The following is a 15,208-nucleotide window of genomic DNA, read 5'->3' on the forward strand; positions in this document are numbered from 1 at the left end:
TATATTTAATATGATTTAATAAGTAAATATTTAAAAAAATCGTATTTCTATAACAACTGTTTCCCCAAATTGTTAATATCCATCAATCTCAGCCATTGAACACAATTACCAAAGTTACTGTGTGAAAAATGATGTTTATCTATAACTACAACCCAGATTTGATTCCAGACTAATATCTGAAATTTGCAGAGAATCTGCATACAATGGTCAATCGGCACAACATAAAATGTAAAAAAAAAGAAAAAAAGAAATCACACACGTTAAGGAATTATGTTTTTATTCATTTTATTACAAGAAAATTCCACAATGCTATTTTTATATAATGATCAAGGATTTTACTATTGTATTCTCTCTCATTAGGTTCTTATCGTTACAGAAAATGTTATTATACAGATTTGTTCAATGTCTCCTCATTGCTTGGTCATATTCCGCAGGAGTGCTGGTCACATTTATCTGTACAATTCAATTGTTCGTTTTTTACTGTACATTTTTGTGTAGTTGATTAAAAAGGCAGTCAGCACTTAAATAAGCTGTGGTTTCTTTTTTTCCTCGTCTTTTTTAAAGTATATTCAAATAAAACGTTCACCTGTGACTCCGCCCCCTGGGAGGACGGGGGCGAGGCTACACCAGGTCATGTGATTATAAGGAAGCTTCAGGGATTGGGCGACCAGGTCCGTGTTCCCCCGCGCACGACCTTTGTGCACCCACGCGTTTGGCACTGCGCACACAAACAAGACTCACGAGATATAAACGACAAGCAAAGCTCTTTGTGATGTCATAATGATGCGTACTAATGGGAGGAGACAAAAAGACAAAAAGTGCCACCCTCCAGAGTCCAGATTTCAAGTTGTTGAGTTCCTTCCCCGCGTCCGAAAACAAAAGCGCTCGTTTTTCAGTTATTTTTGCGTTAAGACGGGGAAATAATGTTCTTCATCTTTTTGTTTTCTCTCTCTCTCCTGGCAGGCACCTTCAGTTTCTATTAAAATGCTACAGCTATAAGATCTAGCATTGAACACACAAAGCAACTGCAATGAAAAGAACAAAGTTGCCTTAATATAATAATAACAATAATTAATAATAATGAGAAGAAAAATGCAATAATAATAATTAATAATAATACAGAATAAATCTCTTTTTATAATTAGATTTTATAATTTAAAAGTATATTTTTCTTTCTTTGAAATATTTTTTTTTCTCATATGCATCTAGTTTTGTGATCAAGATGTTGACTATACTTCAGTGTTATCCAAATCAATAAAAACTAGCTGTGCCGTTGCATATTACAGTCAATGATATGTGAACATGCACCGTGAACCACCCGTCGCTCTCCGTCCGTCAGCCCGCTGCCGTGACATCATAGACGGCCGATGACCATGACGTCCACCACCTCGCCCTTGTGCAGCTCCACGTATTGCTCGGTTTTGGGAGGTAGCATCAGGAGTCCGTTAGCGCTGCGCATGCTCATGAGTCTGCTGCTAACCTGGTTCCCTGGAGGAAGACGAGACGGAGAAAAGCTTGAAAATATGGGACCCTGCCTGGAGTCTGGACCACAAAACCAGTCATAAGGGTCAATTTTTTTAAATTGAGATTTATACTTCATCTGAAAGCTGAATATATAAGCTTTCCATTGATGTATAGGACAATATTAGGCTGAGATACAACTATTTGAAAATCTGGAATCTGAGGGTGCAAAAAAAAAAAAAAAAATATTGAGAAAATCGCATTTAAAGTTGTCCAAATGAAGTTCTTAGCAATGCATATTACTAATAAAAATTAAGTTTTAATATATTTACAGTAGGAAATAAAAAAAAAATATCGTCATGGAACATGATCTTTACTTAATATCCTAATGATTTTTGGCATAAAAGAAAAATCGACCATTTTGACCCATACAGTGTATTGTTGGCTATTGCTACAAATATATCCGTGCTACTTATGACTGCTCTACTTATTTGTGCTCCATGGTCACATATACTGCCTTAAATCAGAAACCACTAATGTCAGAGGAACCAACGTGTATCTTGCTATAGCCACAATAAGAGAAAATAAGAGAGTATAACAACCCTCTACGCACTCATTGACATTAGGACATATATATACTAATAAATTATACATTTAAACAGCAATACATTAATAATATATTTTTATATTATTTTATGCATTTCTTTTAAAAATATATCCCAAATCAAATCAGCTTCTCTTCACAAAATGACAGATATTTTACATGCACTCTAAAAAATGCTGGGTTGTTTCGACCCAACTTTGGGTCAAATATGGACTAACCCAGCTGTTGGGTTACATTTTTAAATTAAAATTTTAACCCAAAAGTTGGGTTAGCCCATATTTGACCCAAAGCTGTGTTGAAACAGCCCAGCATTTTTTAGAGTGTAATATACAGTACATTTTTGAAATAACAGGCAATCAAGCATTTTTAGTGATAGAAATGTAGTAATTAACAATTAAAACATGGCAACCATGCATGAAAATATATGGATTAGGGTTACTACACTCTAAAAAATGATGGGTTAAATATAACCCAGCGCTGGGTTAAAAAGGGACAAACCCAGCTATTGGGTTGTTTTGACCTAGCGGTTGGGTCAAAACAACCCAACCGCTGGTTCAAAACAACCCAACCGCTGGGTCAAAACAACCCAACCGCTGGTTCAAAACAACCCAACCGCTAGGTCAAAACAACCCAATAGCTGGGTTTGTCCCTTTTTAACCCAGCAATTTTAAGAGTGTATAGTTTAAATTAAAACCATAAACATCATTTTTGTAACTTGAAATAATTTAAACTGTAATGGAAATAAAATAAAATATTAAAAACCCTTAAACTTAGTTGCTATGCCATTTCTACTTTTTAATTTAACTTGATGTACAAAAATAACTAAAATTGAAATAAACATAAAAACTACATTAACATAAAAAAGACCCCCAAAACTGCTAAAAATGACAAAAACACACAACAAAATTACTAAAATTTGATATAAAATTAAAATGAAAACAAAAAATAAAAGGTAATTCAAAATATTCATAAAAACTAATATAATAAAAAACTAAAGCTGATTTTCTGAAATCAAAGGTGATTGGTAAACTCTAGCATTGGGATGGCACTTGCACAATTGTTCAAAAAATCTAAAACAAAGAATGATTCTAAACAAACAGTCATTCTGAAAGGAAAAAATCAAGAAAGAATATAATTTACATGCAGTGCATCAACATGGCATGCAACATGGCTCTTTTTACACACTCATAAACGAGCTAATATATTGTTTCCTGTCAAATGCTCACTCAGAAAGTTTAGGCGCACTAAAGTGGTCATAGCACACAAAACAAAGTAAAAAATATATCTGTACTCAAATTAAAAAGTGAAATTGAACAATTTATTAGCCAATGGCTATAGTGACAAACATTCAGTTGCCCAACGCAATTTTGTCGTATATGCATGTGATTTTCTAGCAATGTATAGGCAAAACAATGCAGGTCAGTTCTGCAAGACTTCTGTAATAATAATAATATTAATATAATGTGTGACCTGTGCTCTGTGCCCATGGCAGAGGTTCCTGATGGTGCCATGTCAAAATACAGCGGTGATACTCCGGACGGGGATCCAGCTTCACATCACATGACAACTGGAAACAATTAAGCACAATTTAGATGTTGTTATTAAGGCAGTCGATAGATTTGAATGTTTTGCAATTAATGTTTTGAAGTTCATGCATTGACATATTCTTTTATTTTTTAAATGAATCCTTTTATCCAGCAAGGATGCATTCAGTTGAACAAAAGTGACAGTAAAGACATTTATAATGTTACAAAAAATTAATATTTCTAATAAATGCTGCTCTTTTCAACTTTCTATCCAACAAAGAATCCTGGAAAATAAAATGTATCACAGCTTTCACAGACAAGTTTGGCAGCACAACTGTTTTCAACATTGACAATAATCAGAAATATTTTTTTTGAGCAGCATATCAGCATATTAGAATGATTTCTGAAGGGTCATGTGACACTGAAGACTGGAGTAATGATGCTGAAAATTCAGCTTTGCATCACAGGAATAAATTACATTTTACTATATATTACAATAGAATACAGTTTTTTTAAATTGTAATAATATTTCACAATATTACGGTTTTTACTGTATTTTGTATTAAATAAAATGCAGCCTCGGTGAGCAGAAGAATCCTACTGATCCCAAAGTTTTGAAGTGCTCTATATCTAAAGGTCCTTATTCTATGTAAGGTTGAAGGTGGTCTTACCCTGGCTTTTATTATGGTGGGTCGCGGGTCTAAGATTCCCTGCATCTTCCTCAAGGCAGGAATGACGAAGAGGTTACATGTTACGACCGCTGACACAGGATTACCTGTGAATCACCAGAGAGCCACAAACACACAGATCATTCACTAATACATGAAAAAATAGCCAAATCTATGTGTTGAAATTACAGACTAATATGTGTTTTGAAAAAATACACCAATAAACTCTCTCACCGTCCCTACCTGGCAGAGCAAAGATAAGTTTTCGAGACCCGTCCATATCAACAGTGGCAAATGTTGTGGGGAGACTAACGGAAGACAAACCAGAGCTCAATACCCGCGTGAACTCATTCTCATCGTTTGACACTCAAGATCAGGGTGTTTTCACACTGAGAGCATCTGGAGTGAGACCGTCTCAGGACACGCTTATGTTGAAAATAAATATACATTTTAAAATAAAGTAAAATCAAATGAAATAAAATGTAGTCCTATGGATTAAATGGACTGACATCCAGGCTGTCTTTTAGGAGTTTTTAAATTAAATTAAATTAATTAACTAATTACATTTAAATTAAAGTGGATAAAAAATAGAATAGTAATAAAATAAATTAAATTTAATACATTTAATTTAAAATTAAATAAATGTTAATAAAACATATTTTAATAAAATACATACTTAAAATAAAATAAAATTAATAAAATGTAGTACTATGGATTAAATTAACTGATATCCAAGTTTGATGTTTTTTTAGATTCAATTTTGCTCCGATGAAAGTGGATAAAGACTATTATATAATAACAGTATTAAAAACTATTCTATTCTATTATTCTATTAATTTCAATAAAATAAATATACATTTTAATTTATAATAAAAATAAATGCCAATAAAAAAATTATGTTAATAAAATATATTTGAATAAAATAGTGGTAAAATGAGGTACTATGGATTAAACAGACTCAAATTCAAATCTGCTTTCTGTAGTTTTTCATTAAATTAAATTGTTTGGTTCATTTCACGAGGTTTCAGAAGTGAAAACACCCTGATTCTGCATTACTTGTACAATCTTCACACAGATGTCACCTGTTTCTTCAAAAACTCACCCTGGTTTCATGAAGACACGTCCAAAGTGTATCTGAGCATGAAGGTCGATATCAAGTACCTGTTTCAGGTAATCCTGTTAAAACATCCATTTACAGTGATCTTAATGATCTGTTAAACTTGGACCAATTAAAAAAAATTATATATATATTATGTGTGTATATATATATATATATATATATATATATAAAACACCAATGTCTGATTGTATTAATTGTATAAACACTGTATTCTCTTCTTTAATGTACTTAAAGTACTAGGCACTTCATTTCTTTAGCAGTAAATCTCTTTGATGTGACAGTCTTACTGCAATCCAGCCACTAGATGTCAGTATAAAGCAGTTATTACCAAAGTAAACTCAAAGTGTTATGCTTTTCCATGCGTCTTCCTAAAGCAGAGTTTGTCTTTAAAAAGCTGTCAACTAAATACACAGAGCACATGCACCAGCTCTTGTACCTTTTCCCCCATGGACACGCCCCCTGAGGTGATGATGACATCAGCGCGGCTGATTCCCTCATTCAGAGCGTTCAGCAGGTCATCAGGGCTGCAGGAAACCACGGTAACAGTTACCATGATAACTGATGCCACAAAAACACGATTTATAGCCTTAAAGATAACTAAATCAAATGCAATAACTGTATGAAACGGAGGGTGCTTTATACAACTATATTGAATTCAATTATTCATGTTTATAATTTGTCAACTGAACTTAAGTTAACCAACATTTAACTATATTACATGCAATTCCATAAGGCTGTTAGCCTGTAGTAATGATTTTCCTTTACAATCACTTCAGGAATTTAGGGTGCATGGTACATATTTTATTAAGTCCTAGTTGCAATAATACATGTATTTTGCTTGCTGGAGTAGACTTATAAATATAGAGAAGGAGGTTTTATATCAGATTTTCCATCAAGTTTACCTAGTTAAGTCACTTGTGTTTCAGTGGAAGATGCTGGTGATTTTTGTAAAAATGCCCCTGAAATGAGTCTCCATTACTCATTTAATTTGGGAATATGCACATGTTTTGGGGGGGCGAGAATTGAAAAGTAAAAAAAAAAAAGCTAAGATTGTTGCTAATTTTGTTGAAGCTGATGTGATGTAAAGGTGTTTCTAATTTGATGATAATAAAAATCTAGTTGAACTTTGATGCAATTTTGATGTTTGCTCATTACTCAAGTCAAATGGTTTGAACAAAAAAGCCTTTGTTTGAACAATTTAAAATTGACATTAAATGTAAACCTAAAAACAATACTAACTATGCAATTGTTTGACATGTGCAATGTTTTTCAGTATTTTTTCCTTTCTGTATATGCCTGACATGTTTGGTTATATGTACTCCTGTTGGTACAATATGCTAGGATTTAAAACAAAAAGCAAAGCAAAACAAAACAAAATAAAGCAAAGCAAAGCAAAACAAAACAAAGCAAAGCAAAGCAAAGCAAAAAAAACAGAAGCAAAGCAAAGCAAAGCAAAGCAAAGCAAAGCAAAGCAAAGCAAAGCAAAGCAAAGCAAAGCAAAGCAAAGCAAAGCAAAGCAAAGCAAAGCAAAGCAAAGCAAAGCAAAGCAAAGCAAAGCAAAGCAAAGCAAAGCAAAGCAAAGCAAAACAAAACAAAGCAAAGCAAAGCAAAACCAAACAAAACAAAACAAAACAAAACAAAAAACTATAACTACATATGACAAAAACATTTATTAATCAGAAATTGATTGGCACAAAAGAAAGATTTTTTCCCGTTTTTATGTAGTCTAAATTTGACACACAATTACTCATATTTCTGTCTAAAGGCTGAAAGCTGCTCACTTGTCTCCCACGATGCCCAGGTTGATGGTGGGGTATCCGTGCTCCTGTATGGTGGCCAGCAGCGTCGAGCGGTTCGAGTCTCTGATCTTACCGGGGTGTAAATCGTCCTCTGGGTTCAGCAGCTGAAATATACATACACATATACATACTGAAGGACAAATTATTAAATTTCCCGGTCAAACTCCACATATTAGAAGATTAAACCAAAAAAGCAAACTAGAGATTCCTATTAATGATCTGCTTCTAGACTCCATGCTATATAAGGTTTATTGGTTCATTAAGAGCGAAATTACGCAACAATACATATACATGAAATACAAGCTGTAACAGCTTGCTGCTCAGGAATTTCTTATAAGACTTAAAGAGTAACTTTAAGCACTGCTTTGTTACAATATCACTAACATGTCAGCAAAAGTCCACCGGATGATCCAGCAAACTTCTGACAGCTTCCGGGTTTTTGTGAAAACTACAGATTGAACTTTTATAGTTTTTCATGCCTGCTCACAAACAGTCACCCATCAGTGCATTATGGGTGTTGAAGTTTTCCCATCATTTTGGCAAAAGGGAACAACACAGCCTCTTTCTCTGTTTTCTCTAGTCATATAGCACTGATTTAAAAAAAAAATTTTTTTAATTTAAAGCCCATCCTGCCAGTAGTGAATTACCATTTAATGGAGTTCTCAGAGACGTTTAACTGATATATCAACTTAGGAGAAATAAAAACAGACACAAATGAGTCAGTGAGAGTGTAGCGCTATAAACGTCATCATTTGATCTTGGGGAAACTTAATGAGAAATGTTGGAGTTGATGTTGAGATTTCTGACTTTCTGCATTTTGAGACATTGTTGAGATCTCTTCTGAAATTCTAAAGGAGACACATGTGGGAGAGATAAAGAGAAAAAAAAGCATCCGCAAATTATTTTCTTAGTAATTTTGACTTGTTTTTCAGTAGAAAAATCTAGATATTCTTAAATTAAGATACAAAAAGTGACAAGTCTTGTGTTCTGAAAAATGTAGCAAAATTAAGTGAGCTTTTGCTTAAAACAAAACAAATGGGGTCCGAAAAATAATCTTGTTTTTCCTTTTGCTTTCTTTTATTTTTCTGATACTATTTGGCAGATATTTTTTCTTTTTCTAAAGCAAAAACTCAGTTAACTTTGATACATTTTTCAGAAAACAAAACTTAATATTTTAAACCATTTTGCTTCTCAAATGTATCTTGATTTAAGAATGTTTAGATAACTGTACCGGATAAAAAGACAAAAAATACTGACTAAGAAAATCACTTTTTGCAGTGTATTATTCCTATTAGATCTATTAGATATTAAATATTGTTCCCTTTCAGTCAGTCACGTTCGACGTTACGTCAGTCGTGACTGACGAATTGGGGATCTCGCCCGAGAGCCCAATCACAGGGAGACCTGAGGATCACGGTGAGAGCTTCCCCGGTCGAGTACGTCTCCGCGGGCCTCTCATTCCTCTAGAATGTCGCACCACCTGGTGTTCCCAGACGAGTGTGCTGGATCCTCGGACAGGGCGGGGTCCAGCATCTCCACGCCTCCCGTCAGGGCCTGTAAGTTCTCGTCCACTCTGACAGCTAAGGCTTACAGTGCTGCTGGACAGGCCGCTTCCGCCCTGCACGCCATGGCCCTCCTGCAAGTCCACCAGGCTGGGAATGCAGCTGCGGGTCTCTGGTCGGGGCCCCGACTGCACTGGCATATCAACTGCCTCAAGTTGCAAGCAGTATGGCTTGCTCTGCGCCGCTTCAAATCGCTGCTACACGACAAGCACGTATTGGTCCGGACGGACAACACTGCGACCGTTGCGTACATCAACCACCAGGGCGGTCTACTCTCCCGTTGCATGTCGCAACTCGCCCACCATCTCCTCCTTTGGAGTCAGAAGCATCTGAGGTCGCTTCCCGCCGTTCACGTCCCAGGCGAGCTCAACGAGGGTTACACAAGTAACCGAGACGTTTTCTTTTTTATAGGTTTATTTTCAGATATAATTTGTGAAACAAAATATGTACTGTATACATAACATTACAAACATCATTTTTCTATACTATAAAACAGAAGAGAGAAAAATTAGTTTAATGGTCCACTGTTTTCTTGATGTGGTATGAGTCGACTTCTAATTCACTAAAATATTATTTTCCCAAAAAATCTCCCAAAATTAGGGAGTTTCTGCTTAAAACAAGAAGAAGAAAAAATCTGTCAGTGCGGTAAGAAAAATTAAAAGGGAAAACAAGATTATTTTTCGGACCCCACGGACCGATATTTTTCTTGTTTTAATAATAAACTCACTTAATTTTGATACATTTTTCAGACTTAACATGTTAAACATTCTTCCTTCTCAGGTAAATATATCTATATTTAAGAATGTTTAGATATTTGCACTGGAAACAAGACAAAAATCCTGAGTAAGAAAGTATTTTTTGCAGTGTGAGAAAGCTGGAGGCTCCCCATTAGATCTAATTGCTGTCTAGAAGAAACAGTGGAGCTCTAAAGAGCAGTGTGTGTTGTAGTGGCACCTCGTTGCCTGTAGACATCACAGCCACGACTGGAAACCTCTGCACTTCCACCTCTGTGACGCCCACCGTGGCCAGCAGGCCGATCTCAGACGGGCCCATGTGAGTGCCTTTGGCCAGCACGCATTCACCACGCTTAATGTCGTGACCGATGGGCCTGCAGAAGCAGAACACGGGACAGACCCCCTCAGACGCATCTGAGACTCACACAGTCATGCTGAGATACGCTCACAGACGCTCACCTGATGTCTTGACCTGGACGAGCCTGAACCAGAATCCGCACCTCAAGCTCTTCTGTGCCCTGAGAAATGAACAGACAAATAATAACTGACAGCCAGACAGAGTGAACTATTTTCAGATTATCATCATCAGTGCATAACAGTAGCTACCAATTAATTTCCTCCCACTTTTCAAATATTTTGGTAGAATTTGACTAAACATTTTATAAAATAAGTTTATTCCATTTCAGCAATTTTGTATACTTATATTATAATTATATATACATAAATAAATAATAAAAATATATAGTAAATATATTTATTATTCAACATTTATTTTATATGTAAATACAATATACTATTTAAAAATATAAATGTTATGATATTATATGCATTCATAACTTTAAATGACCACAATAAACCTTAGGAAATAAAGATTTATTTCACTCAGTTACAGTTCTCAAAATGTGGGGTAGTTAAGATTTTTCTGAAAGAAATGAATACTTTTATCTATCAAGGGTGCATTAAATTGAGTGACACTAAAGACATTTATAATGTTACAAAAGATTTCTATTTGAAACCAATGCTGTTGTTTTGAACTTTCTATTCATCAAAGAATCCTGAAAAATAAAGCGTATCACAGTTTCAACAAAAATCGTCTCAGGTTACGCATGTAACCATGGTTCCCTGAGAACAGGGAACTCAACGCTGCGTCCTCTAGAGGACACCAGTCACGCTGAAGGCGTTCCCCTAGCGCCCTCTAGAGGACGCAGCATTGAGTTTCCTTTCGAAAGGGAACGTCTCAGGTTACGCATGTAACCATGGTTCCCTGAGAACAGGGAACGAGACTGTTTTCAACATTGATAATAATCAGAAATGTTTCTCGAGCAGCAAATGAAGGATCGCGTGACACTGAAGACTGGAGTAATGATGCTGAAAATTCAGCTTTGATCACAGGAATAAATTACATTTTACCATATATTTACATAGAAAACAGCTTTAAATTTTTTTTTTTAATAATATTTCACATTTTTTTACTGTATTTTCGATCAAATAAATGCAGCCTTGATCAGCAAAAGAGACTTTCAAATAGGCTACATAAAAAAAAACTTAACGCCCCCAGACTTTCGAACGATAGCGCGTATGAATAAATGAAAATGATTTAATAATGTATGATTATGTTTTATTGAAGAATCAGCAGGCTGTAACTCACGTCTTCAGACTCTCGCAGGAGTTCGGTGTCTTCTACTTGAACCACAGCGTCGGCCCCGCATGGAATAGGAGCGCCTGTCGTAACCCGCATCACCTGACCCGGCATCACGGTGTGTGTGGGCTGGAAACACACGTTACAGCAGTCCGTATGGATCACTTTCCTTACATCTGAAGGGGGATTTCTCAAACGATATCTTTTCTTTTCTCACCTGCTCTCCAGCCTGAGACTCGCCGATAATAAATCTGTCACCAGGACCATCAGCCGCTGTCAGGACACAGAGACAACACTGTAGCATGCTACTGTTTCCCAGCTAACAAAATATATTCTAAGAATGTTTTGATACCATTCCCATTAAGTTACAGACACAATAAAGGTTCCAGATGTTCTCAGAATGTTCAAAATGGCAATTTTTAAAAAAAATATTAAGAGAATGTTCGATTTTAATCATTCTGCAAACATTAAGGAAACGTTACTTTTGAATGTTCTCTGAATGTTTTGAAATAAGTAATGAACGTTAGCTAAAACATTAAGGGAATGTTCTAAGAATGTTTTGATAACGTTCCCATTAGGTCATGGACATGTTAAAATATTATATTGAATGTTCTCGCAACATTCAAAAAGTCCAGTTTTTTAAATGTTTTCAAAATGTTAGCCAAAATATTAAAGGGGTCATATGATGCTGCTAAAAAGAACATTATTTTGTGTATTTGGTGTAATGAAATGTGTTTATGCGGTTTAAAGTTAAAAAAACGCATTCTTTTCCACATACTGTACATTATTGTTTCTCCTCTATGCCCCGCCTTCTGAAACGCGTCGATTTTTACAAAGCGCAAATTTACAGATCTTCTTTATGCACCAAGAGCTTGTAACACTCCAAAGAGAAAGGAAAAAATGAAATTGCATCATATGACCCCTTTAAGGGAATGTTCCATTTTAAACATTCTACAAACATTATGGGAATGTTACTTTTAAATGTTCTCTGAATGTTTTGAAACAAATAACGTTACCTAAAACATTAAGGGAAAGTTCAAAGAATGTTTTGATAACATTCTTAGACACGTTAAAACGTTATTTCGAATGTTCTCAGGAATGTTCAAAATGGATAGTTTTTAAAAATTTTTTTTTCAAAATGTTAGCTAAAACATTAAGGGAATATTTCATTTTCCATTTTGCAGACATAATAGGGACGTTAGTTTGGAATGTTCTTTGAACATTTTGAAACAAGCAGCAAACAGTAACATTAAAAAAAGCATTAAAGGAATGTTCCAATTTGAATAATTCTGCAAACATTATTGGAACGTTACTTTTTAATGTTCTCTGAATGGTTTCAAACAAGTAATAACGTTAACTTTTAATCCATTTGAAATATTTTGCAAACAGTATATTAAGGATGTGTTACTTTTGAATGTTCTCTGAAAGTTATGAAACAAACAGTGTAACGTTTTAAAAAACACGTTAGACGAAAGCTACAGAAGAAAAAAATGCTACACAAATAATATATAAATAATGTTTCTGTGCTAATGTTTTTAGAATATTATTAAAGACCAGATAAGTTTAAATGGTAACACTTTATTTTGATAGTCCACTTTAGATGTTCTCCTAACAGTAAGTAACTTTGCAACTCCATGTCAACTAGCAGTTATTAGAGTATTAGTAGACTGTCTGCTTAATATCGTCTAACACTTTATTTTGATGGGTCCACAACATACAACATACTGACTACGAGAAACTTTGCAAGTACGTCAACTTATTCTACTAACCCTACACCTAACCTAACAGTCTACTCTGAGAGTTAGTAGACATGTAGTTGCAAATTAATGAGAATTAGTTGACATGAAGTTGCATAGTTACTTATAGTTAGTAGAATGTCTAAAGTGGACTATCAAAATAAAGTGTAACCGTCGAATCGAAGCTTGTTTGAAATGCCTGAAGTTATTAAGTTATTGTTAGTTATTAGTTGAAGTTACTGTTGCATAGTGTACTGTGTATTGCTTTGCATACAACTGTTAATATGCAAACTGTATGCAGTACAGAGCGTGTATAAGAGATATCTTTTGGTAAATTGCTGGGACTGAAAGACTTAACATTCATTATAGATTCAGAAATGGGTATGAAGAAACTAAAATAGGGTCAGTATTGATTTTACAGCAACTGAATGTTAAGATCTTCCTAATGTTGTGAAGAGCCAGACATCTTCCTTAACGTGGCCTACATCAGACAGTGTTTATAGACTGTCAGTAAATACTCATGAGCTCATAAATATGCAATTAATGCAAAATCCCTAAATGCTGAAGTTTACTCTGCACAAGTTCTTGTTATGACATTTTTAAGCAGGAAACTCCCATCCAGCACCAAGTCTATAAGAAATGAATGAAGCATTTGACATGCATCCCCTGAGAGGCGTTTGGAGTGTCGCTCTCTAGCAGACATGAGTAATGCTTCAACATGCAGCGCTGACGCAAGCACTAGAGCGTGAGTTAACCAGGTCTGTCATCGTCGAGTCATGTGGGCTCTCACCTCTTACAGCGTAGCCGTCTTTAATGGAGGCAGGGAACGGAGGCAGGTTGTCTTTGGCATAAACGTCCTGAGCCAGAACACGACCCATGCCGTCTATGAGAACAACACCAGAGAAAAAGATTAGATGTGTTTCTTAGCAAATAATATGCATGTTAAACAGCCTTTTAACAATGCATAAAGGATGATGAGCTGCCTGATATTTACCCCCAAAAATAAATAGTAGTCATAATAAAAAATAAACAATCTAGAGAAAATTTGAATTTAGTGCATTTTAAATGCTGGCTTCTATGGAAGCTTATTTCTGCCAAGGAACAAAAACATAAAAAAGGTCATTTCAACTTTTTATCTCACAATTCTGAGTTTATATCTTTTGATTCAGATTTTTTTCCCTCAGAATTGCAAGCTGTTTACATCTTGCAATTCTGAATTTTTTTTCATAATTTGTTTACAACTCAAATGTTTTTTTTTCTCATAATTTTGAGTTTACATCTCACAATTCTGTTCTTCTGTTTTTCACCACTGAATTATTATTTTTTTTTTTAAAAGGTAACTGCAACTTTTTCTCACTATTGCGAGCTAACATCATGCAATTCTAAATTTTTTCACATAATTGCACATTTATATCTCGCAAATACAGAGTTCTGGCATGAAACTCTAGATGGCGCAGTCCGATAAGTCTAACTCAATCTGACCTAATGAAATCATTATCACATGACACAGCTGATGTTCTCTCCTGTATCGGTAGCCAATGAGCTCGCTGCTCAACATTCAAATATAATGATTAGTGCTTGCCGTAGCAGTTGCAGCTTGCTTCAGAAACCCTCCACCTTCCCCAGTTCCACCTGTATAGATCTGCTACAAGGTGATTCATGTATGCTATATGGGGGTTATTTCATGTATGTTATATTTGCAGCAGCAGTATTTCTTACATGCTCACAGCAGCATGTTGTGGATGTATTTGCTGTAGCAAGTCTCAGTACTTGCTCTGCCGCAGCAGCAGCAGTGTAGCAGATCTATTCCGCCAAGACCAAATACATTAACATTGTCATGTACTGTACATTACCATGCCAATCCCTACGAGAGTTGTCATGACAGAACTGACAGTTATAAACTTAAAATTCGTATTTTTTCCCTCATAATTATAAATGTACATCTTGCAATTCTGTCTTTTTTCCCCTCAAAATTCAGTGTTTACATCTTGCAATCTTGTTTTTTCTACTATGGAAAAAAAGCTAATTGTGGCTTATTTTTTACGATTCAGACTCTTTTCTTACACAGTTACAGAGTTTATTAATTGATCAATTGTGAGAAAAAAAAACTGAATTGTGTGATAAAAAGCCACAATTGTTTTTTTTGTGGCAGAAATAAGCTTCAGTTTTATTTTTCTATTTTTATTTATCATGTGGAATTTTAGCAGATACATCTAAGATGAAGTTGATGCTCTGCATTTATTCTTCCTATTCTATCCAAACATAAATGAGATATAAAATGTTCCTCTGGAACTGCGCACACACACACACACACACACACACACACACACACACACACACACACACACATGGTGTAAAG

The 15,208-nt window shown here is 35.0% G+C and overlaps 1 protein-coding gene across 2 annotated transcripts in view; it reads right to left on the minus strand.

Moving 5' to 3' along the window:
- Positions 1–1,140: 1,140 nt before the first annotated feature.
- Positions 1,141–15,208, minus strand: part of LOC107704060 (gephyrin-like) — a 325,183-nt gene continuing 311,115 nt past the window's right edge. For both annotated transcript variants that reach the window (XM_016506903.1, XM_016506902.1), the window contains 12 exons: positions 13,640–13,732; positions 11,331–11,386; positions 11,123–11,242; positions 9,934–9,992; positions 9,695–9,848; positions 7,161–7,282; positions 5,816–5,903; positions 5,362–5,435; positions 4,503–4,567; positions 4,263–4,366; positions 3,536–3,632; positions 1,141–1,488 (listed from right to left, as the gene is read on the minus strand). In XM_016506903.1, the coding sequence (XP_016362389.1) occupies positions 1,355–1,488; positions 3,536–3,632; positions 4,263–4,366; positions 4,503–4,567; positions 5,362–5,435; positions 5,816–5,903; positions 7,161–7,282; positions 9,695–9,848; positions 9,934–9,992; positions 11,123–11,242; positions 11,331–11,386; positions 13,640–13,732 (1,166 nt within the window). In that variant the 3' untranslated portion in view covers positions 1,141–1,354. The remainder of the gene's footprint in view (positions 1,489–3,535; positions 3,633–4,262; positions 4,367–4,502; positions 4,568–5,361; positions 5,436–5,815; positions 5,904–7,160; positions 7,283–9,694; positions 9,849–9,933; positions 9,993–11,122; positions 11,243–11,330; positions 11,387–13,639; positions 13,733–15,208) is intronic.

The sequence above is a fragment of the Sinocyclocheilus anshuiensis genome, unplaced genomic scaffold, assembly GCF_001515605.1.
Source record: "Sinocyclocheilus anshuiensis isolate Anshui unplaced genomic scaffold, SAMN03320099.WGS_v1.1 scaffold534, whole genome shotgun sequence".
Taxonomy (NCBI): Eukaryota; Metazoa; Chordata; class Actinopteri; order Cypriniformes; family Cyprinidae; genus Sinocyclocheilus; species Sinocyclocheilus anshuiensis.